Here is a 24601-nt window from a genome sequence, read left to right on the forward strand (position 1 = left end):
AGGAATCACAAAGAATTTGGCCTAGCGTGGTGCTGGTGGGAGGTGTGCCAGCCTGGCAGCCAGGAGAAGCCATGGCTCTGCTCCCAAACAGCACTCGGTTTCTTTGAGCAGAGCCAGCTTACATCTGCATGGGGAGCCCCTCTGTTCCGAGGGGATGGGATGTTGGGGTGCAGTGAAGTCGCTGCTGGGGTGTAGGTGTCGATTTCCAGCCAGGGAATGAGGAGAGCAGCACGGGGATGCCATGCTCTGTCCCAGTAGCTTTTGGTTAGGAGACACATTAACAGGCAGGAATGTGCAAACAGCCGAAGGTCGGGGTAAGGCGGCTGCACAGCCCAGAGAGTGCAGCAAGTGGAGGCAGAACCCCACGAGGGCAATGCAGGGGATCCCTGGGCACGGGGCTCCTCAGACCCCCCTGATCGCTGTGCCCTCCTCCTGCCGGCTGGCTCTTAGGGGTCACAGAACACATTCCAGTCGTGGGGATGGCTCTGGCTGCTGCCCCACACCTCCTCCTCAGCCCCATCATGTGCGGGGCTGCTGACCCACATGGCAAACACCCCCCGCCTTCCTCAGCAACGCAGCGTAGGGAGAAAATGAGTGTCGTCCCCATCCTGGCCCCAAAGCATGAAATACGGCATCATCAGTCCGTGCCAGGACTGATGCTCACAGTATGCACAGCCCCAAACCTGTCCCAGAACCTCTTCTCCTCCTTAGATTGAGAGCTGAAGGGCTTGGGTATGTGGGATGGGACGCTGCAGTGGTCCCTGGGCTTGGCTGGAGGAGGGGTTCTGCACCCATCCCCATCCACAACGACAGCACTAAGTAAACAGTGCTGGGGGAACCTCGTTAATCCTGATCATTCATTTACAAAAAGCCATTTAGAGTCGGCTATGCAGGCAGCTCTCAGAGCACTGGGGAAGATTTCCCAGCAAGACCTTAATTCCCTCTGCAAATAAAGCCGGAGGTAGGGAGAGCAAAGCTTGTGTCTGTGCCGCGGCAGTGGATAGGGTTGTGGGGGGACTTCTGGGGCCAACCCTTAGGGACTGATCCCCACCACCCTACAATGAGCCAAGGGCTGAGCTCTGCTGCTTCATCTTGTTTTGTTTTGTTTTAGGAACTCAGCCAACAGCTGCGGTGCAGCTTTGGGGCAATCGCTGCCGTGCTGCACTCCTTGGCATTGTCCTGCCTTGTCCAGTGCTGCACTGGGAGGACTGGGGAGCTGCAGGAGTTCCCATGTGGGCATGGCTCTCCTGCATGCTGAGAACCTCCACGAGACATCATGGCTCAGAGCAAATCTGGTAGGGCTTGAGACAGCTTTTGCCAGAGAGGCAGAGCCCTTTTGTGGGTTCGGTTCCTTCTCATCCCATTCAAATTCACCCTAGCAGCAGCTGGGTGCTGAATTCATTTCTGCAGTGGAACTCTTCCTGAGGTGGATAGCACTGAGGCACGATGAGGGGACAGCAAGTCCTCGCTCTGAAGGCTGCTCTTAATTGACTGTACCTGGATCTCATCAAGATTACACCTTTTGTGGGGTGAACTTTGCTGCTACACAGGCAGCTGGGAGGGATGTGCCGTGGGGGTCAGCACAGGGCACACAAAGCAAAGCAAGCTGCTTCCTGCCTCGCTGCCCCCAGATGCACATCAGGTCCTTTCTCTCCTTAGCAGCATTCTGGGAGCCCAGCACCCCAAACCTGCTGTCCACCGAGCAAAATGACCATCATGTCCCCATGGGAGCAGCAGCCACTTGTGTCTGCAGCACCAAAAACTCCCATTGCTGAACAACAGGGCCGTGATGTCATCTGAACACTGTGTCCAAACAGCCCAAAGCCATTGGGTTCTGATCGGATCCCAACCTCCAGTTTTGGAGCAGCACAGCAGCTTTGCTCGGTGCCAAATGGACTCATCAGAACTCTCGTTAGCACACCGCAGCCCCAACCACGCACGACGCCAACTCGGCCGTTGGTGACACCCTGCCAGGGAGAAAAAGGAGCAGGGGGGAAGCAGCATTCCTCCATCCACTGCTGAGTCATTGCCTTTCATCCTCCGCGGCGGCAGCTTCGGCGCGGAAAGCGATTGTTGGAGGGTGGGAAGGCGGCTGTGAGCGGCGGGACGGCAGCAACAGCCGGCGGGACGGGGTACAACCTGTGCTGTTCTGTTTCAGGAGAGGCCGAGGGTGGTTCAGGGGTGTGCACGTACCTGGTACGTGTCACAGTGCTCACATCCCCCTCTGTCCGGTGTCACTTTGGGGGTGTGGGTGCACACGGCTAAGCGAGGGGGGAGATCTCCTTTTGGCTTTGTTCTGCCCTTAGAATGTGGGGGTGTGCAATTACAGAAATGGCATGGATTGGCAGGAAAAAAAAAAAATCCTTTCCAAATGCAGCAGTGCTCAGCCCAGACAGTTCAATTCTTAGGGACACAGTGCTTGTTAGCAGATGTCCCCACTAACCCTGGTGGGCAAGCACAGCCAGGCTGTGTCACATGCAGAAAATACACTGCCCTTCCTGTCGGCCAGTACACAGCTGTCTGCAGCATGATAAGGTGGATCATAAAACGCACCCATTGTTGAATGAAAGAGACCCATCGGGCTGTCTCAGCTCCTTCCTCAAGCACAGGGTAGGCTGACAAGGGGAAGATAGATGGGGACACAGCGGTCCCCTCTATAGCAGCAGGCTGCACGAGGTTGGGGGGTCTGATTTGTGGCACGCACAGAGCAGCATCTGACATCAGCAGAGCCAGCTGCAGCTGGTGGCAAGGTCACACTGGGGGCACTTCCCTGCATCGCCTTCCTGCGATGGGTGCAGCACCTTTCTGGCAGCAAACAATGCCAAGATACATTGAGCTGCTGCATTTCCTCCTTCCGTGGGCAGCCCCTGTGCATGAGCCCTGTGCAGTGTGACAGAGCAGAGGGAAAGCTGGGACATGTTCATCTCTTTGTACCGGCACTGGTAAAGTTGCACCTCAAGTGTTGTGTTCAGTGTTGGGTCCCTGTCTACCAGAAAGGCATTGAGATCCTGGAGCGTGTTCAGAGGTGCACAACAGAGCTGTGAGGGGTTTGGAGCATGAATCTTATGGGGAGCAGCTGAGGGAATGGGATGGGTCAGAGGCCAGGAGGGAGCTAAGCCTGGCTGCCACAGCCCTCCTGCAGGACCACCAACACTGGTTTCCCACCAGGTGGCCTTTGGGACCCCCTCGTGTCTTTTTTTGGGCCGTCGCTGATATTGGGGTCACTCTGTACATCCCGGCAGAGAAAGAGTGGCACAGGTGGACGCACCATGCCCCTCCCAAAATGGCGGCGCAGACCGTACGCCACACCCAAGGTGGCTGCCGATAATTCTTTTTGCGCATGCGCCTTATACCCCCGCCAGCCGCACTCAAGGAGTCCGCGCACCAGCGCAGCACTCCTTCCGGCCTCTCTGCGCCGGAGGCCACTCTTTAGATGGCACTTTGCGTTTCTGTGCATGCGCAACATCCCTTGCCGCTCCCAAGATGGTGCCGTGGCGGTGACCGGCCGGAAGCGGGCTGTGCGAGCGGGGTTCCTCTGTGGAGCGCGGCCCCGGCGCCCCGCAGCACGATGATCCCCACCGAGGAGATGTCGGCCCGCAGGAGGGAGGTCGAGGACAAGCTCAAGCAGGTGTGGCTGGGCCGGGGGGGACGCCGCGGGTCCTGTCGGTGCGTGGATGTGGGGCCGGGCCTGCAGCCTCAGCGCGTTGCCTCGGAGACGGGCCTGGTGCTGTGAGCCCCGAGCCGCCCCAGCTCAACTCAGGGCCGGGCGGTGTCTGTGTGTCCCTGCCCGCTCCTGGGGCACCGAGGCTTTCTGAGGGCTGGGTCTCACAGCCGCAGCTGGGCTGTGGGTGGAGGTGCGTGGTGTGAGTTGGGGTGGTGAAGGCGTTGGTTTTTGTGCTGTGATTTGAGTGTGAGGCTCTGGGCTCAGGGAAATGAGCGATCCTTAAGAACCCCACTCCTTGCATAGTGCTTCTCACCTCGGGTTGGATGCTGTTTTCTCTCTAGAGGTGGCATGTTACAGTGTGGCCTCAGATCAAGCACGCAGATCTAGCAAGACTTGTAGAAACCCACGTGTGGTGTTTAGGGAACTGAATGCTCGGTGGTCTGGAACGAAAACTGCTTTTCATCCTAATTGCAGGAAGAAGAAACTCTGTCCTTTATCAAAGAGAGTCTTGAGAAGAGTGACCAGCTCACAAAGAACATGGTGAGGAGCTCCTTGAAACTCAGCCTTAGTGTTGGGTCAGGGTCTGTTCATCCTTAGGAAAACTCATATTCGAGGGTGGTATTGTACTTATTTGAAGAATACATGAATGCTTCTACACTCCACAGGCTGGTTTCAAATCCATGCCTCTCTCCTAGGGAGGTGTGGGCGCAAAGCAAAGGCTTCATCTCCTTACAGTCTGTCCTTTCTCTTGGGGAGAGGTGTGAATAGACCTCAAACTAATTTGTGCAACAGCATCATGTTCTTGCTTCACAAAGGGTGGTCTTGTTTGGAATTTATTTTGGTAATACTTTGCTTAAGAGGTAGAAAATAACTATTGCACTCTGGTTCTAGTAAGCCCTTAACTGGCACGTAACATTCAGTTTTGCGTTCAGCAGTTTAGAAAAGTCATAGAAGCACCACCAGATAAGTCTGGAGGATTCATCATAAGTGTGCATCTTGAAAGAATTGCATTTTGACCCAGAAGAGATGACGTTAAGACACCCTCTGTGGGCTTGCTAAGGTTTTTCACAGTTCAGAAGTGACAGACCTTTTGGGAAAACAAACACTTATAATGTAGAAGAACGTTCGTGCTTACTGTGCCTTTGTGTTCTACTTCTCTGTTTTATCTCTTAGTGTTATGGAGCAAGGTGGCTGCCAGGTTATTTTTTTGTTGATCTCTTGTATCTAAGGCACCTCCAGGCATTTCCAGTGGCTTTGTGTCTTGCTATCAAGTAAAATTTTGTTCTTCCTTAGTACTGTTTCGGAATGTTTGCATGCTTTACAAATGTAAGGTTGGCCTATATTTGACAGCAGATGATCTGTATTATAATTTATTCATTAGGACATAGAAAGTTTAAACAGCCTGCCTTAAGGAGCCATGGCAAATTTATATCAAGCCTGGAACAAAAGTGGGGTCCGAAGGTGCCTGATTGCCCTACTCTGGCTGCTAACCTGTAGTGTGAATTCATGTGGAGGGATGTCCTCAACTCTTTTGTCTCTCTTGGCATGTAGGTTTCTATCCTTTCGTCCTTTGAAAGTCGTTTGATGAAGCTGGAGAACTCGATCATCCCTGTTCATAAACAGACAGAGAATCTACAGCGCTTGCAGGAGAACGTGGAGAAAACCTTGTCCTGCTTGGATCATGTCATCAGTTACTACCATGTGGCTAAGGACACAGAGAAGATCATAAAGGAAGGGTGAGTTCAGTAGCTAGGTCTTGCTGGGGTGCTTCATCCTACCAATTTTGGGGTAGAGGTAGGCGCTGACTCCGCCCACTCAGTTTCCTCGTATCCTTCTCACATTCCTTTTCCACCACTTGTCCCCCAGAAAACTTTCTGACTTTCAGCAATCCTCAGAGGGCAGAGTCTGCTCAGACTCTGCACTGATGTCTCTTCCAGATTTTACACGTGTGCTGCCATATGAAGCTCATGACCACTGTTGGCTTCTCTTCTCTCCTCTACCCTTTTCCCAAAAGTTCATTGTTCTCTGTCAGTGTTGTCACTGCCTCCATGATGAACTGAAGCTGTGCTATGGCCTGCTTTCAGTTTCTAGGAGGGTGTGATGGCCCTCTTTCCAGGGTGCTGTCATCAACACTTCTGTGCTTGCTGCATGAATTGGCTGTTCAACTGTGGCGTTGAGTGGAAGCAAGACAGAATTCATGAACTCCTTCTAGCTGGAGAGAAAATGATCAAATTTTTCTGTATTATTTTCATCCTGAATCTGTCCTGCTGCTGACTTTGTATTTTCTTCCTCTGATCCTTTTTATTTTTGCTTTTATTTTTAGCCCCACTGGGAGGCTGGAGGAGTACTTGAATTGCATGGACAAAATCCAGAAAGCAGTGGAATACTTCCAGGACAACAATCCAGACAGCCCAGAGCTGAACCGTGTGGTAGGTCACAGGTCTGGAAGCTTACATGGGAGAGACAGGGACAGCCATAGCCCTGCCACTCGCCCTCTTGCTGTGAGAGGCTGGTGGGCTTGCTGCCTGGTAAAGAAGGGGTTTGGGCACAGCTGAAAAAATGATTGCTTTGGTTTCTGTTTGAGTCTGAACCCAGCAGCATTTCTGCTTGTGATATTTTGCTCTTTTCCTGCTTTATGCCATTAGGATTTCTAAAAGTATTCCCTGCATGCAAGATAGAGATGCTAGAAGCTTCCCTCTGAGTAACTCTTGTCAGCCTTTCAGTTACTTGAGCAGTATGGGAGATCTTTTTCAATCCCACTTGTATACTGAGCGACTCCCAGGAATTTTTGTATGTAACTAAGTCGTTAAAAGTCTCTTAGCTACAGGCATTGGAGTTTGAAGCATGCAGTACTTGACAGTGATTAGAAACACTGCAGAAAGTGCAATCTCATGCAGAAAGACTTGTGAGTGACTGATTACAGAAACCCTGTTCTTCTTCTGTCCTCTGCCGTTTTGTGCCAGAAATCCCTCTTTGAGAGGGGAAAAGAGTCCTTGGAATCAGAGTTCCGCAGCTTGATGACACGACACACCAAACCTGTCCCACCCATCCTCATCCTGGACCTGATCAGTGGAGATGATGAAATGGACACTCAGGAGGAGATGTCACTGGAGCACCTCCCAGAGAGTGTCCTGCACGATGTCATCCGCATTTCTGGCTGGCTGGTGGAAAATGGCAGGAACCAAGGTGGGCAGCACTGCGTGGTGTTCCCTTGTAGTTCTGTATTGAGTCAGTGCTCTCCCGCTGGTCATCAGCTCAGGCTGAGGGCAGAAGCAGAGTACTGGAGCTGCAGTCATTGAGTGCTTGGATATCACAAATGTGCAAGGCTCTGACGACTTTCTCCCTTTTGTGAGCTATTTAAGAGTAAACTTTTTAATTAAACGTGGCCAAAAAGGGCTATAAAAGCAGCACAGAATATTTTCTTCAGTCAATACGCATCTTCCCTGTTTTGCAACATCAGAGTTTACCTACATCCTTATACTTTATTATTGACTTTTCCTTTGGTATGAGATGACTTAGTGGACCTGTTACAGGAAGGCTGTTCTTTCACATACATGCAGCTACTAGAACTACCCCCACTCCAGTGATTTAATTCTGAGTGAGGATTACTGTGCCAAGCAAGTATGACAAATAGCCTTAAAAGCTGCTTAAGAATTTTTCCGTGATCAAAGGAAGCAACTGAAGTATATATGGCTCATTCTTATTAGGCAGTTTATGTTCTGCTTTCAGTCAGTGAACCCCCCATTTAATCTCCGTAGGCCCTGAAACCTGAAAATTGTTTGAAGTCTTTCATGCTGGAAACGAAGTGCTTGAATTGATTTCAGAGTGTCTTGCACAAACATCTCCCATCAGTTCCAAAACTGATGCGCTCTTGGTCATGGCATGCATTTACTCTTGGGTGTGGTGGGAGGGTCTGAGTGAATTCAGCAGAGGAAGGAAGCCTGTTTTTTAAGAAAATAGGAGATTTTTTCCAGCTGTCACGTATCAACAGGACAGCAGCTGAGCCTGAAGCGTGGGCAGGTGGTTTGTATGCTGGAGTCGAATGCAAGAGACTCTTGAGAAATGGGTTCTAAGGGACTTGGGCTGGAGAAGGGGCAGGTTCAGGGCGTGTAGTGACATGGAGAAGGAAAGGAGACGGAGCTGGAGGAATAGTAAACAGGATAGAAAGGGAGAGCACTGTACTGAATGCAGGGTTAATTGCCTTGTCCTTCGAAGCATCCTTCTGTAAGAAAGGCCTGGAAGTGATACGGTTAGGTCTGGTGTGAGTGATGTGATAGAACACTCTGTGGCTTCTTGGTTGCAAAGTCAACCTTAGAGCTGTGGCAGGATAAAAGGGTTTCCTGGAGGATTCCAGGGTTTGCCTGGATTCCATTTCAAGTTTCACCATCTCTGTTCTCTATCTGTTTCAGTTTCTCCATTATGAGATAGAGAGACATCTGTCTCCTCTGTACTGTCACTGCTTTTGCTATGGAGTCTATTTGTATTTTAGTTTCTGGACTTGGGGTTGTTGGATTTGATATTCTGGGAGGGAAAAGCCCTTATTTAGTTTCCCACATCAATGGCGTTAAAGTCCCCGTTGGGCCACAGTGTTTCAGGAACATTTTTTTTTTCTTTGTTTGCCATGTAGCGTTTCCTATTTGCTTATAATCCTGCTTCTACTTTGTCTCCTTAGATTTCATGACAGTGTACTTTCAAATCCGTTCTGTCCAGCTCGACCGCTCCATCAAGGGGCTGAAAGACCACTTCCGTAAGAACAGCTCTTCTACAGGGGTCCCCTATTCCCCTGCCATTCAGAACAAAAGGAAGGACACTCCCACCAAAAAGCCAATCAAGAGACCAGGTGAGTCCCTGAATGGGGGATCTCTGTACATTATATCGTCTTGCCTGTGTGTTTGACACACTTGTACAGGACCTCTTGCTGCTGAAGTAGATTCTGTGTGCTTTCCAGGCAGGAAAAGGAATGGGATTTCAGAAATAAGCACCTCTTCTCTGCTTTGGATTCAATACTGAGATTACAGACCTTATCTCCATTACTCAAGTCATTGGGTCTGTTCTCTGGGGTGGGTTCTGTATACAGGGAAAGAACAGGCCATTACTTTAACAGAGGAGGTCAGCAAAGAGACCTGCGAGAGAGGGAAATTAATGTGATTTGACAACATTTGTCCTCAGCCTCGGAATATCTCCTGTGTTACAGCAAAATGGAAAACTCAGACCTGATAAAGCACATCACTTTGGTCACTAGTTATGGGTAAATAATTACCGTGCTGTAGGAAGCTGAGAATTCATCAGGAGTTGAAGCGGGGACTAGGCAGGTGCCTACAGACAGGAGATCCAAAATTGTGCTAATCAAATTTTGAAAGGGCTGTTAAAGCTTTTGCCTCAGCCTGTCTGTGGCTCTTGAATTATTCTGCTTGCCTTCATAATGGAGTTTTACTGTGTTCTCTGCAGCTGATGAGGCTGAGTGCTCCTGTGTGCTGCTCCAGCTGGAGTGTGGTGCTGGGGTTCTGGGCTCTGAAATATGCCATCTAGTGGGAGCATGGCTGGGAAGGTCAGCAAAAGCTGGCACGTGCCTCCCATGGCAGAGCTGTGATGCTTTCCCTCCGTGTCTATCCCAGCACGTTGCTATCTCCAGAGTAAATAGGGATGGAAGTCAGAAAAGAATGGACTGTTGTGGGTTTGTTTAGTAAAATACTCTCTTCCAGTCCAGTATTTTTGCCATGTTGTCCAAATACCTCCCGTGGGTTCAGGAAAACAAGAAATGTGGATAGGGAATGGGAATAGATGGGGTGGGAAGAGAGAGGGGAAAAAAATATCCATTTTAATTGTGTTGTGTTTATTTTTATAATCCCGATGTGAATGCAGTCCTCATCCCAGGTAATGTATGTCTATGTGTGTGTGTGCTGGCCCTGGTGCTCGCTTTCTTCACTTCTGAATGGAGAGGCTTTGTTGGACCTCTTCGTGCTAAAGCAGAGGGTGTGCCTGGGATATTTGGAGAGGGAAAGCTGCCTTCAGAAGTCTGCACGTCCAGAGATGCCCATCTGGTGCTTTTAAATCAATCTGTGCCATTGCTGCTGTGCCCTGGAGCTGTTCCTGAGAGCTGATGTGTCAGTTGCAGTCGGTGAATGCAGGCAGCATTTTAACAGATGTTCCCCGTCAGCAGAGAGCTGCCTGACAAAGGGATGTCTCACAAGTCACTTGACATTCCTATGGAGCTTCTAAAAATGTTCTTTAGTGTTTTTTTTTAAATGTCTCAAATCTTGGGTGTTCACACAGGGAGAAAACAGTCCACATAAGCTTTTGTTTTCTACAGACAAGGCTCCTCCAAAATGGATGCATTTGGACATCTGAAACTTCTGAATACCTCAGCTGTAAACTTGCCAAGAGGTCTGGCTTCTTTTTGCTCAGTTTAATCACAGCTTGTGAGATGGGTCAGGTAGCAGTCACAGAGCACAGTCTGAATGTACTCACAGCTGACAGTGTATGAAGGACAGAGCACTTCAGATGATTTACTGGGGATGCTCTCAATCTCAGGGATTGTCTCCAGTCTTCTGTGAACAAAGACAGAGAACCAGACTGTGGCTCTTGAAGGGCAGGAGAGGTTAAACTTTGTAGGACACCCATCTCGTATGGCACTAAATTGTAATGAAATGAAATGAGATAGCTTGAAGATTATCTTTCCTTACTAAGATTCACCAGTATTTCTGCAGTTCTGTCAGCTTTCAAGGACAGCTCCTGAGGTGAAACTCTGATATTCTTTCCACGTTGGTACAGTGATTCTCTTAATAATAATATTCATCTGATGGCATTTGATTCACCTTGATTTTAGCTTTTGTTCAATTACAGGCAAATAATTTTGGGTTTTTTTTTCTGTGCTATTGTTTTAGTAAGGAAAGTACCACAAATTTGTGTTTTAGTTGAGGGGTTTTCTCACTGTTTGAAAAAGGGAGTTGATTTCCTTGATCTTCAGGGAAGAGTATCCCAGTGCACACCCCAATGCACACTTTAACCTGTTGCAGGGGATCAGTAACAAACTAAATCTGATGTTCTATAACCTTTTCACCCACAGAGCAAAGCGGAAGGGAAGTTGCAGCTAAAAGCAAAGTGAGATATTAGGAGCAGAGTAACAAGGCAGAAATATCCCCCTCCCCCAGGCAGCATGTTGGATTCTGGAGAACATACTCCATGTCCTTGTATTGTGTCAGAGTCTTCATCTCCATCGCTGTTTAATTTGTTGGTATACCCTGCACTGTCTCCTCTTGTTAAAGCATGCAATTAGAAGCACCTCCAGCAGTCAGATTTTTAAAGCCAGATCGTCTCCTCTGATCTGAGACTTGCCAAGTTGAGTTGGAGGAATCTCTGGTTTTCGTTATTTATTTATTTTATTATTTTTAAAGCAGTTTGCTGGGAGCTCTTTCCCAGTTTGCTTCCTTAGCAGCTCAGTTTTACCTAGCAGCAGGGTGCTACCTGAAGACGGGCTGTGTGCAGTCTTTGTGTGGCAGAATAAAGAGACTGTTCCTGCTTCCCATATTGATCACTGCCTGGCTGGAATGTGATGCTTTCATTAGTAGCTGAAATGCCATCCCATTTGGTCTGAGAGCTGCCTAACAAGGGAAAGCAATCATGGAACAAAAGCATTTGTTTTGCACTAGAATCCATTAAAGGCTAATGACAACGCTAAGTAAGAGGGATATGGCAGCACTGAAGTGATGTCTGCAGACATTCAGGGTGTGTGTCAGTGTGCACACTGGTAATTGTTCTTATGTGAATGCAGGCAGAGGTGTTCCAGCTCTCACCAGAGAAGAAAACCATGGGGGTGAGCTGTGGAGAAGTGTCCCTGCGAGGGGAGATCCTGCTGGCAGCAGCAGCAGTACTGTCTGCTTGATTTTTAAACCCAAAACAAGGTTTCTGAATGTAGCTAGGGCTGAGGTGGGAGAGCAGGGTGTGAAAAGCCTCAGGAGGCTTGGGAGACGTGATGTTCTTCCCTCTCACTTGATCGTGTGCAGGAGTGAATCCATCAGCACAAGGTCATGAGTCGTCCCGCTTGCCTGGTGTGGGTCGAGAGTTTTCCTGCCAGCCTGATGTGGTTTACAGATGGAGGTTCTCCTCCTGTTTATTGTAAGCAAGCATGCATGTTCTCCTGTTTATTGCAAGCCCTGGAGAGGCATCTTGGTAATTCACTGGGAACCTCGGTCCCATTGCTGTGCTGCTCAGATTGAGATGCCATATCTGCAAGATGTGATGATTCCATCAGCCTGCCAGGCATCCTAGGGTTAGGATTAGGGACTGGAGAGCAAGAAAGTACAGAGCCCCAGTGTGAGGGGGGTTGCAAAGGAGCTGGCAAAGGAAGATGAACTGTGCCAAAAGGTCTCAGTGTAGGGTCCTTTTCAAGATGACCCCAGATGTGGTGGGTGTTGGAACTGGTCAGTGCCTGGAGAGACAGTGCGGTGCCCTGTGATCCTGTGCCTCAGGGCACTGTTCTGCACTGTGCTCTTGTTTTTCCTTCAGGGTTAGCTGTCCTCAGCTTCTGGCAGTTGACACTCATTTCCTGCCTGCACTATTTTTAACATTTCCTGGTGGATGCAGGCATCTTCTGCATGTTAGAAGTATTTATTGCTTTAAGATAGAGGAATGATTCTTAGTGTTGTTGGCAGCCCCATTTTTATTTCTTTGATCCTCTTTCATTTATTCAGCCCATTTCTGTTTCATCTTTCCTATGGAAGGTCCTTCTGCCTTCCTGAAGCTTTCTGTTCCCAGTTGTGCAGGCAAGGGTGAAGCTCTGATGTGGGAGGATGTCCATGTGCTTGTGATAATAGTAGCTTATTGCATGACCACTAACCTTTTAATGTGGAAACAGTGCTTGGTTTTTGGTTGTCCCATTAATGCTTTTTTGTGTACGCTTTCTAGCTGTATATCCAGCACCAGCTTTTGTTCAGTTGTCTGTTTTTTATTTGTGTGTGTTAAGTACAAATCTTTTAACCCACTGTTGTTTGTTTTTTTTTTTCCCATGGTTTTAATTGATTTGAGGTTCCTTTAGAAGAAAAGTGTCTTGGGGATTCGGGTGACTTAATGCGAGTTAGACATGGGTGGGCAGCATCCATTATTCTGATTCCTATGATGGGAATTGCTGCTGCAATTGCTCTCTCGAGTCCACAGGTTGTCTTTTATCGCTTCCTAGAATGCCTTGTCTTGGCTGTGGGGATCTGTATTGAGCATGCTCAGAAAATACCCCTCAGGAGGGCTCCCCTTCCTGCAGCTCTGAGGATGAGCTGTGTTTGTGGCTCCGGGAGCAGGCAGTGCCATGCTGGATGGAAATTGTCCGTGCCACAACTCAGGGGAGGCTCGGCTGCAGAACAGCCATGTGTGTTCTGTAGCATTGCCTGAACTTCATATCCTCCCCTTGAAGAAGGGAGACAACCTGAAAACACCATTGTGCCAGCACGTTTGGACATGAGTTTTGGGTTCTTCACGTACTGAGCATGCTCATTGGTGCCCAGCATCCTCTCACTGGGTCCAGGTGACAGCTGCTGGTGAAGGGCTGGTGTTCTGGGTTTGTTTTCTTTCACTCATTTTCTAGGTCTTCTTGTCTCTTCTCTCTGGCTCTGGTGACAGGCACGATCCGTAAGGCTCAGAACCTTCTGAAACAGTACTCTCAGCATGGTCTAGATGGGAAAAAGGGGGCCTCTAACCTCATTCCTATGGAAGGTAATCACGGCTCAAGCTACTTCACCTTTGAGCTTCTCTGTGTTATCAGCCTTGCTTTTCCAGGTGGGGCTTCCATTAGCCAAGTGCTTGGTGCACAGCATCATAAGTAGAGCTATCCTTGGGGAGCTGGGGAGGTACTGGAGGGCCAAATTAGGTCTCTGAATTTAGTGGCTAAATTTCAAAGTCTCTTTAGACATTCGTGTAGATGGAGAGGACTCTTACCTTAAAGCAACCAGTCCATCGTGAGAACGTGGCTAATGGAAGCTCTGCTCTGATGACATCTGCCTGTGGTGTTTCTGTTCTGTTCTTTTTGTCTGGACTTTGAGACATTCAGTTTCCTAGTGACCTTTCCAAACCTGATGTAGAAGTGTTACACCACAGTGAGCCCAGTGCATCATCTGTGAAGACCTACCTAAACGGTCTCCTTCCATATTCCAAACTCCTGTGTGCTCATAGCTGTCTTATCAGAAAAGAAAGGTCACTTGTTCAAAGCATCTGCAAGACCTTTTTAGCTCCTGATACGTATTCATTTGAAGAGCTGTTCAACACTTACATTGTAGTCTACTGGATCCCAGTGACCAGAATCACTTACTGGGGGAAAAAGTTCTCAGTGCTGAGCAGGAGAGGGGCTTTGAGTTTGGTTTGTAATGGTTGTGGGTACAAATTGGACTTCTGGTGCCTACTATTCATTTCAGAGCTTATGACTCTGAGGAGGTTCAAGTGACACCTATGGCCCAGGAAATGACTGAACTCTCACTTCTCATCAGGTTTCAAAGGGTTGCTATTGCTACGTGGCCCCAGACAGGGATTTGGTTAGGTAGCATTCCCAGGACTGTGTAGGGAAAAAATGTGGATCAGATGAAATAAGCCAAGCTTGAAGCAGCTTCCAGCCAGTGTGAGCATCCATGCTGTAACCACCCTGGATAAATTGCGCCTTCTGTTTGTGCCGGCTGACATCTCACTAGGTCATGAGCATGATTTACGAGTTAAACACCTTTCCGATACCCTGAACGACAAGCATGGGCCGGTTGCTGGTAAGTACCATGTTGTCACTTCATAACAAGCTGGCTAACATCCCTTCTTTTCAGCATGTTTCACAGTAGTCTCGTAGCCAGTGGCTGTTCATCTACCTGGTAGTCCTGGAGCACGGGCCTTTTCTGGCTGTGGAGCTCTGGCTCTTGTCAGTAGAATTCACTCCTACTAATTGCACACTGCCCGAGCCCTCAAACGGGGGACCCCAGTTTTGCCTGAGCAAAGGCTGATGGCCACCGTGCTGAGGGGCTCTTTCCTGTAGGTAGCTACTGGCTTGGTTAGTGCTGAAGTGCAGCAAACAGGGATCACGTGTGGCACGTAGCACACCGTAGGCCATGTGTAACACCACACCACATTTACTTGTCACTTGCTGACCAGAACTTTGAAAAGATCATCCTGAGGTACCTGTCAGTGTTGGTTCTTTCTCCATCTACAGTTGCTGATGCTGTTGGCAGGAAGGAGGCAGCAGCCTGCAGCTTAGAGAAAGCCTCTCTGCATTGATTTTGCAGTTCTGAAGTGGTTACTACAGGAATCTGAGTAATGCAGGATGATTTGAGTCCATTTGTGTCTGTCCCGTTGACAAATCCTGCTGGTGGCTGGCATGAGTTGTATCCTACTGGCACTTCTTATGCCTACCATATAGATTCCTTGCTGCGTCTTGAGATGTTCATATGCTAAGAATTTGAATATTCACATTTGTGTCTAACATTTTGTGGCAGATACCTCACCTAACTGTGCCTATATTCCTGCTTCATAGGAGTTAGTCATCCTTCTGCCTGTTGTTCTCTTTAGTTACTGCCTATGTGAAGAGGCTGTCTTCCAGTACAGCCTTGACTTCCCAGAAATGCTGATGCAGTATGGCAGTTCTTCATCTACCTGATGAATGGAGATAAAGAATTCTAAAAATACGAGGAGAGGCATTGAATAATTCACCTCAGACATTCCTTAGTTTAGTACTCTGTGTTCAAGCCCTTGTTTAATTTTAGTTTGCAACCCAGAAGAGCTTCAAACTTGCTTTCTGTCACGAGGCTGAGAAGAGCTGGTGTTATCCTGATGTGTCAGTTTCCTGAACCACAGATGACTCTGCATGCCTCCTCTGGGATTGCAGAGCTTTACCATGCACAAACCAAGGGGGCACCAGGATGGGCACAAAGCCAGAACTGCTTGTTTAAGAAGAACCGTGTGCTCGTTGTGTGATCCGAGGCCTTGGAGTGAGCAGAGCTGCTGGAAGCTCAGTGCATATTTGGTTCTCTTAAAAACATCTTGCCCTTACAGGGAGGGATGATGTGTTCGACATCGAGATCGATGCGTATATTCACTGTGTGAGTGCCTTTGTCAAACTGGCCCAGAGTGAGTACCAGCTGCTGACAGAAATCGTCCCAGAGCACCACCAGAAGAAGACTTTTGATTCCCTCATCCAGGTCAGTTGGGCCTCTCCCGATTGTATCTCTTGTAAAGAATACGTACAAATTCTTTTTTCCTTCTTCTTCATTATGAGGATGTGGATTCTACCATCTGCTGCGGGTGCTCAAGAGCACCAGCACGGCTAATGCTGTCCTCCTGGACCTGTGCAGGGAACCAGCTAAATTTACGTGCTCGATGGGTATCCTCTGTTGAGCCCCTTGTGCTGGTTGGACAGAAGTCGCTGCTTACTTCTGACTGACTGGCTTTGTTACAGGAGTCATTAGATAACTTGATCATGGAGGGCGATAACATTGTCTCAGCAGCCCGGAAAGCCATCATCCGACACGACTATTCAGCTGTGCTCACCATCTTCCCCATCCTCAAGCACCTCAAGCAGATGAAGCCAGAATTTGACCAGGTCTTGCAGGTGAGTACAGTGGGAGTGAAGACAATCGTATGACTTGGGTTTTCTGGAGAGTTTTGAAAGAGAGGACTGCAGTGGCTTTGCACAAAGCAGTGTCACCTCCTTCGGCACAGCTGCACCTGTCACTCCCAGTGTTGATTCTTTCTGTGATGCTGGGCCAGCACCTCTCAGCAGGAGTTGTATCTCCTTTGTCGTGACTTGGTGATGGACTATGTACATCATTCTGTAGCATTCATGACCACTGCAGTGTTTAATCTGACACTGCACTGTTGAGCTTAGTCAGCAGTGCTTGCTGACATCTGGACCATCACCTCCTCTGAGGAGAGCCTACTTGGGCTATGACACAAGGTACTCCAGGTATCAGATACGGCATCCAGATTTAGCGAGGCTCTTTTTCATCTGCTTCCAGCTGGAGCTGATGACTGACTCACCAGCTGCTTTGTTAGGTACTGCACAAGAGGAAATACAAGAGGGAGCAAGTCCTGGTTGTCGTTAATGTCACAGCATCTTCCTCTCCTGTCACACCAAAGAATGCAGGATTTCACTCGTTGATTAGGGCTATAAATATTCTTTTGATACTGGTGAATGAGATGATTGGGTGTGGGGGAAAGAGAAGGATAGGTGCTGGACAAAGGGTCAGGTACTGCTTTCACTGATCTGTTATGGGACTGTTTCAGGGAACTGCAGCAGGCACAAAGAACAAACTGCCAGGGCTGATCACTTCCATGGAGACAACTGGTGCGAAGGCACTGGAAGAGTTTGCTGACAACATTAAGGTAGGATTACCTTCACTGTTCTCTCTACCAAGACAAGCAGGTTTAGAAAGGGAGGTTTTATGAGCAGAACTCCTAGCTGAGCTTTTCACTTTCTGTGAATGAGAGCACCTACTTTCTGACTCTAAAGCAGGGCTCTGCTTGCTGGATTGCATTGGAGGGTCAGCTGCAAATACTGAACGCTGCCTGCTGGTTTCAAATACAAGAGGCCTCCACAGATATTCAAGTCAAATCTCAGAATTTAATCCTGTTTGAGAAGAAAGGAAAATTTCTGACTTCAGAAGTTCTGGAGGACTCAGGCTAAACCGTCCCTTTGTCAGGTGGGGTTTGATCAGTGCAGTGACCTGTAAGTGAGCTGAACTTTTGATGGTCGTGTCCTGAACAAAACCCGGTGATCCTGAGCTGCCAGTGCTCAGGAGCGATGTTTACTGAGCACCGGAAGGTGGCACTGTGAGAGACAAGGATGGAGGTGTTGAGAGGCTGAATGAACGAGCATACAGCCCGCGTGCAGCAGCAGTTGTATTGTAGATGCCTTCAATTCCCTTATGTGCTCACCATACGTCTCCTTCTTTTTTCTTAGAATGATCCAGACAAGGAATATAACATGCCAAAAGATGGGACAGTTCATGAACTCACCAGCAATGTACGTGATGATGATTTGAATCATTCGTAGTCAAAAAAAAAACCTCTGAAAAGGTTTTAGAAAGAGCAGCAGGGAATTTTCTGGTTTTAAATTAAGCTGTCTTGGTGTTAGAAGGGCAATTAACCAGCTTCCATGGAAAAATTCTAAGATATGATGTGATTGTGTGGGTACAACCCACCAACTCAAAAGAGCTTAGTAATCTGTTTTTTGAAGGCTTTTGAGTAAAAAGAGATGTGTTCCTTCATGATCCTTAGTAGCAGAGTATAAAAGCAATTGACTCTGCGTTTCCTAACTTCCCTTCCTCTCCTCCAGGCCATCCTTTTCCTACAGCAATTGTTGGATTTCCAGGAGACAGCAGGTGCCATGCTGGCATCTCAAGGTACATGCATGGGGTTTATTTGGGCATGCAGTTCCTTTTCCAAATCACCTGGACATGTTCCCTAAAAAGATCAAACCTCTACGTGCACTGTGAACTGGTTCTCCTCCTGTCCTTTGCCTTATGGTGCGTCCTGTCCTCCAATCTGCCACGACCATATTGTTGTTTTTCTGGAGAACTCCAGGGTATGCAGAGTGTTTCCTTGCTGGCCTTCCACATTTCCACATGCTCTTATCAGGTACTTATCAGATTGATAGATATTGTATTATTGAGAGAGGATGCCTTAGACATTTAGCTCTAAATCTGACACAGAACCAATTCCCTGTGACTATACTGAGCAAGGTCCACCTCAGTTAGCTGTACCCGGGTTATAAGGTGATGAATTGCCTTCTTTCTCTGCCACATTCTCTGGTCAGAGTCCAACAACAGCAAGAACAGTCTCCTCAGTGTCCAGCCACTATCAGGTTGGGACTCCTCGGCTATTCATGTGCTGTGAAAAGTTGTCAGTGGAAAATCAGTGGGCAAAGTTTTAGCTCTGCTCTTGAGGTTGCTAAAGAAACTAGTTCCAGAAGGAAGTACATGTATTGGAGGCTGAGAGTACTGGCCTAGTGTAACGATGCTGAGGATGCTGCTGTTTATCAGCTAGAGCTTGACTCCTGCTTCTGTGCAGAACAGCAGCTCCCAGCTCTGTAGTGAGCCCTTGGCCTAGGCAGAGCTCATGCTATCAAACAGGTCAGAACAGAGCAGGCTGGTGAGGTGCAGAACTGAAGCGCAGCACAGGACATCAGTGCATGGCAAGGCTGTTCCCATTTTGAGTTTCACTCTGGTTACTGAGTTTTGGTCAAGTTCTAGTTCTTGTTCAAGTGACCTGACATCACTCTACACAGAGCATCATCAAATCAGAAAAAATTTGGGAACGTTCACTTCTATTAAGAGACATCTGCTCTGGGATGGTGAATTGCACCCGAAGGTGCTTCTCCAATGACATTTTCCAGTTGCTTGCTCAGATGTGGATGTCTGGAGTTGAGTTTGAAAGCTCTCATAGCCATCCCAGATGATGGGAAATGCACGCATGTTTTTTCTGCAGTGTTCCCTTCAAGTAGTAACAGCAAGAGCAAAGCTTATCAGTTAAATGCAGTGACTCCAATCTGATGCTTTTGTGCCTGCTGAGTAGCTCAGCAGGGCCCTGTATAACCGTGCAGAGGTAAGGTGGGCTGGTTTTACTTAACTTGTTGGAAAGGTTACACGGGCCGTGCAGTTCATTTCAAGGCCCAGTGAAATGCTGCTGATGTATGAGAAGGCTTTTTTTTGTCTCAAAGGTCAGCTTGAAATGACAAGGTGTCTTGCTAAATGCAAACAATGACAATACAAACCATGTCTCTAGCAGGGGAAGGAGGTTAGACTCAGCCTTTTCTCCATTATTTCCAGCTCCGTTTGTGGCCTTGGAGGGACTCCTGCCTGCTCTCTTGTGTAACTGTCTGTGGCTGCTTTGTGTTAACATCTGCTTAGTTCTCAAAGGGAAGGTGGTCTCTAACCTGTGTTTTTGCACTTTGCATTTCTTTTTCTCTCTCCTCCCTCCCCTTTTTCTCTCTGCTCTGCCTTAATCCTTTTAGTTCTTGGGGACACATACAATATTCCTTTAGATCCCAGAGGTAAGCAGACTTACCCTCACATATCCACTTATATTGCCTTGGACACTTGTGATGTATGTTAATTCGTTGTTCTCCAGGAGTGATAAATTAACACATAAAAGGGGGAAAAAAAAAAAGGGAGAGACACATAATTGAAAAGGGAAAAAGGGGAGGGGAGGGTAAGTAACTCTTGCCAATGGGCTGGAGAGAATAGGGCTTGTCACCTGCAGACAAAGAGGGATGCTGCATGAGCTGAAACAGGCTAAAGGCACTCTCATGGCACTGAGTCTGTTTGGCACGGGTAGCAAATTGGCCCAGCTGGTGTCATGCCTTATCCTATGTGTGCTTGCTTCCTCATTGTCCAACTCCTGGCAACAGGAGCCCTGAGGCCTTTCCCATGGGGTGCTTACGAACTCAGACCACCCGAGCTAGGCCTGGCTGCCAGACTCTCTGGTGGGGAAGGAGGAGATAGCTGCCCTGTATGGCCCAAGCCCACAGGCCCTCGGGGGCAGAAAGCCATCCCTCTGGTGCACAGACAGAGGGACACGTGCCAGCCCACAGTCACTGCTTGCCTACGAGCAGGTGTTCATGCTGGTGTGGTCTCTTGTACAGAGCCAAGCAGGCCCTGTCAGCAACTGTGGGGATGGCTGAAACTTCCCAGAACTCTTCTGCTTGTTTCAGTTACTGCTGTGTGCCTGCTGTTAACAGCTCCAGCTCATTTGTTCTCTGCCTGCAAATTGCTTCAAACCCCGTTTTGGGTGGTTTGGGTGGGGAAAGGAAGGGGAGGGATGTGCTTCTAATCAAGAAGATGGAAAGTGTCCTCTGAGCTCTAGGGAAAGGTTTCTGCCAGGGTGCTCAGCACCTGATGCAGATGCAAGGATCATCCTCACCCCGGATAATCCACTGACGACCATCACTGAAGCAGGGAGCTAATTTCACTGACTGCAAGAGCTCAGCACTAATTCTGTAGCAACAGGGAAGGGGCTTGCCTGCATAGAATCAGGCTGACCACATATGCCCTCCTCTTTCTCATTGCATGGTAACTGGCCCGAGACTCTTTTCTTTTCAGAGACCAGCTCTTCAGCCAGTAGTTACAGTTCGGAGTTCAGCAGGCGGCTGCTGAGTACCTACATCTGTGAGTACTCTGCACATCTTCCCACATTTGCATGGGCTGTTTTGCATTTGACTTCTTGAGTGACGAGTACTCTCCACTTTGTGTGGTCTTTCCATGTTTGAGCTGGAGTATTATGCAGAAATTGGATAGAAATAGTCAGACTGGGTGTTCTGTCCTGTTACAATTAGACAAGACAAAGTACAATGCAGAATCTCATCTTGCTTTTATTATCAGTTGCCTTAAACTATTTTCACGCTGTTCTTTGGGCCTTTAGTCCTGCCTAAGTGCAGGAGGGTCTCTGTAAAATCTCAGTTTTCTGTTTAACAGTAAAATGTTCAAGTGAGTTCACTGCCTTGTGGTGATCTGTTGTAATGGTGGTCAGGTCTGTCAGGTTCCCTGAGATGAGCCTGTGTTGTGGTGAGGCTGAGCATCACCCACACTGGACCTGGAACTTGCTCTGTGTTGCCAGCTGCAACCAAGCATTCATTCACTAGGAGGTTTTGATGATTTGCTGAGGAAAGATCTGTGTAAAACTTGTAGGATTGCTAGGTACAAATAGTTGTACCCTTGTCTGTATGTTTAGTTGAGGCTGTGCTATTTGCTTTGCTGTGGATTCCCAGGAACAGCACAAAGCACTCTGAATTTTCAGTAACAAGAAGTCTCACTGCAAAACTTTTCGTCCTCTTTAAGGCAAAGTGCTGGGCAACTTGCAGCTTAACCTTCTTAGTAAATCCAAGGTTTATGAAGACCCAGCTTTGAGTGCCATTTTTCTGCACAACAACTACAACTACATTCTGAAATCTCTGGAGAAGTAAGTATGTATTGCAGTTAATCTCTCTGAAGTCTAGGCTGATGCTAAGTGCAGTTTTCAAGCAGACTCTGGTGTATTGAGTGCATTTACTTGCACGTCTGTCCCAACTCTGCTATATTGCATTCTTGAAACTGCCCTTTTGAAACCTTTGCCCTACATATAAACATTATGTTACACAAGAGTGGAAGATGAAAGCATCAGAGATGCCTTATGTTGCAGAGAATCCTTTCATCTTGAGAGGATTGACAGCGTTGCTTTGGAAAGCAACTAGGAGTAGCTCCTGTCTCCCAGTTTGTGCATTTCGAGGTCCCTTTACAGTAAAAAGGCACAGATCTTGCTGATAGCAGCTGGCTCGTGTGCTTCCTCGTGTCTTCTGTTCTTGTTCCAGGTCTGAGCTGATCCAGTTGGTAGCTGTGACACAGAAGACAGCTGAGAGGTCTTACCGGGAGCTCATTGAACAGCAGATCCAGACCTACCAGCGCAGGTCAGGTGGCATCCCTTCTGTTCTTCCCTCAGTTTTGTTGTAGTTTTTTTAGAACTTCTTGAGAGATTCGTGGCCAGTGCTGGTGGAGGGTAGGAGAGATTCACCTAAAACAGAAACTAGCCTGAAACCAAACCCAAATATTCTGTTTTCCAAGCAATTAATCTAACTTAGAAGCTGGTCACCGTGGAAGGCTTTGGTGGGTGCTTTATCCAGTTTGGCCTTTGTGTCATGGATGAGAGCGTAATAGCTCTGGTGAGGTATTACTGACTCCTCCTCTTTGTTCTTTTCCCATCTCATTTTGAATTCAGCTGGTTAAAGGTGACAGATTACATCTCGGAGAGAAATCTGCCTGTCTTTCAACCAGGAGTGAAGGTGAGAGGATGGACAAGCATGTTTTTTAGGTGATAGGAGCTGCCAGAATCTTGTCCTTTGTCACTTTCAAAAATTCCCAGAAACCTTCATTATATTTCATACCAATATTGCTGTGTGGAGTGAATACTGTGTCTGGGACAAGACAGGGAACAGCACTGCCTTCTAATCTCCCCTGTCCAGATTCACACAAGTCTTTCTAATTTCTGCCTCTAGTCTTTTCACTTGAGCAAATACTGCTATTTTGGATTTGCAAAAGCTGGATACATTTCCTTAGGAGGGGCTCAAAGCATAAAGAAGTTTTTATGTCTCTTCTGGGTGAAAATTAGCCTCTGTAAACATGCTTCAGATGAAAGCCAGTTGCTGTATGTAGGGTGCACTGCTCACTGCAGCTTTTTCTCCTCTCTGCTTTAGGAGAAGTTTGAGCTAAATAGGTGGGATTTCACTTGGATGGGGAATTTGTGGGCAAACTGTGATGTTGGATTTTTACTTCTTTCTCTCCTTGTTGCAGCTCAAGGATAAGGAGAGGCAGATGATAAAGGAACGCTTTAAGGTAAGGAGGCATGAGATGGCATAAGAACATCCCATGTTGATTGGGACAGAGAAAAAGGGATAGAACTAAGATCTGCCTAAGGAAGAGGCCTGTCCAGTGGAAGTCACCAACGGAGGGGAAAAACACTGCAATAGAAATGCAATTGCAGTTGGGACACTCACCAAGTTTTATTTTGGGCAGGGCTTTAATGATGGGCTGGAGGAGCTGTGCAAGATCCAGAAAGCCTGGGCAATCCCAGATGTGGAGCAACGGGACAAAATTCGGCGGGCACAGAAAACCATTGTGAAAGAGACCTATGGTGCCTTCCTGAACAGGTGAGAACCTCTTGCAACATTGTCATCTCTTCTGTGGATTTACTGAGGTTTTTGGGGTCAAGGCTAGCCAGAGGTAAGGCACTTTTCTACTCTCCTGTGTTAGCTTTTCTATCTCGCACGTTAAAATGTCCCCCAGGGGGAGTTCTATTAGTTGTCAACATTTGCTTGTCACCCTGATTCCTTGCTCAGTGAGTGCAGGTGTTCTAGTTAGCACAAAGCTTTGAGCCACTTTAGATTGTTCATGTCAACCTCAGGAGACCCACTGTAGATGTCAGATTGAAGTGGAACATGCTGGAGTGGAGCTGATTTCTCTGGCAGAGGAAGGTACAGGTGGGAGCAGCCTCACTCAGTGTGGAGAAGAGGAGGTGAGCGTTCATGAGTCTTTTGCTCTGTTCCGTTTGCTTGCTACCTGGGGGTTGTTTTCCTTTGCAGGTATAGCAATGTGCCCTTCACCAAGAACCCTGAGAAGTACATCAAATACCAGGTTGACCAGGTGGGAGAGATGATTGAAAAGCTGTTTGACACATCAGCATAAACCTACAACTTGTACTCTTCAGCTGCCAAGTACAAGTCAATGCTCCTTCAGCAACCTCTGTGACTCCTTCCCCTTTCCCATGCCCCATTGTTGTGGGCAGGGTGTTATACTTGTATTTATCAGATTTATAAACCTGTGGACACACAACCTCCTGTCTGTCTTTGCCTTCTTCTCTAGATACTGAGCAAATACTGAAGATGTGCACTGCAGTGCTGTGTCTTGATTTATATCTGTACATCTTCAGGCTCCTTTGTAAAACTCAAACTTCGATGCACAGCTGACACAGGGAGTATGTGAATCCTTTTGGGTACAGTCCTTCTCTTTAGGACAACAGGCTGTAAGCTCCAGATAGTGCTGCCTGCTTCCCTGATGGGTTTTGGGAATCACATTTCTGTAGGATACCAAAGGATTTTCCCATGGTTGTTCTTAACTCTCATTTCTTTAGTAAGATGATAATTCTGAGGTATAGTATTGTCTGTGGTGGAGCTCAGCAGACCTGCAGCTCTACTCTGTGCAGGGAATGTTTTACCCCAAAGCTTCATTAGCTGTGCCAGTAGCAGTTCTCTGTCCTGTATGAGGCCGTGGTAGAAAGGGCAGCGGCATGCTGCAGTGGGGTTGGAGGGCAGTGAGAACCAGAGGGAGATCCTTGGCACCCTGACTGGTTGCTACTCCTTGATGTGAGGCAGAACATGTGTCAAAATGTTTCCATAGTGATGTCTGCAGAGTACTTTCTTCCCAATTCTTCTTTGTACCCTGTCTTGGTACCTGATGC

General features: G+C 47.8%; 1 protein-coding gene across 12 annotated transcripts; it reads left to right on the plus strand.

Moving 5' to 3' along the window:
* The first annotated feature begins 3413 nt into the window (after positions 1 to 3413).
* EXOC7 (exocyst complex component 7) lies at positions 3414 to 23976 on the plus strand. Of its 12 annotated transcripts, none has more exons than XM_085239951.1 (23): positions 3414 to 3628; positions 4139 to 4204; positions 5216 to 5400; positions 5988 to 6093; positions 6628 to 6850; positions 8337 to 8504; positions 9527 to 9538; positions 13274 to 13366; positions 14332 to 14400; positions 15674 to 15819; positions 16077 to 16229; positions 16904 to 17002; positions 17580 to 17642; positions 17955 to 18021; positions 19632 to 19670; positions 20719 to 20784; positions 21454 to 21574; positions 21963 to 22058; positions 22367 to 22430; positions 22939 to 22980; positions 23161 to 23294; positions 23549 to 23624; positions 23727 to 23976. In XM_085239951.1, the coding sequence occupies exons 1-22, from the start codon at positions 3434 to 3436 to the stop codon at positions 23598 to 23600; spliced, it is 2259 nt and encodes a 752-aa protein (XP_085096077.1). In that variant the 5' UTR covers positions 3414 to 3433; the 3' UTR covers positions 23601 to 23624; positions 23727 to 23976. The 12 variants fall into 12 exon arrangements, with proteins under 12 accessions (XP_085096077.1, XP_031412186.2, XP_010719701.3 ...); XM_031556326.2 differs by having other exon boundaries at positions 23549 to 23618; XM_010721399.4 differs by lacking the exon at positions 23549 to 23624 and having other exon boundaries at positions 3418 to 3628.
* Positions 23977 to 24601: the final 625 nt, after the last annotated feature.

This window comes from Meleagris gallopavo, chromosome 20 (genome assembly GCF_905368555.1).
Source record: "Meleagris gallopavo chromosome 20, MGAL_WU_HG_1.1, whole genome shotgun sequence".
Classification (NCBI taxonomy): Eukaryota; Metazoa; Chordata; class Aves; order Galliformes; family Phasianidae; genus Meleagris; species Meleagris gallopavo.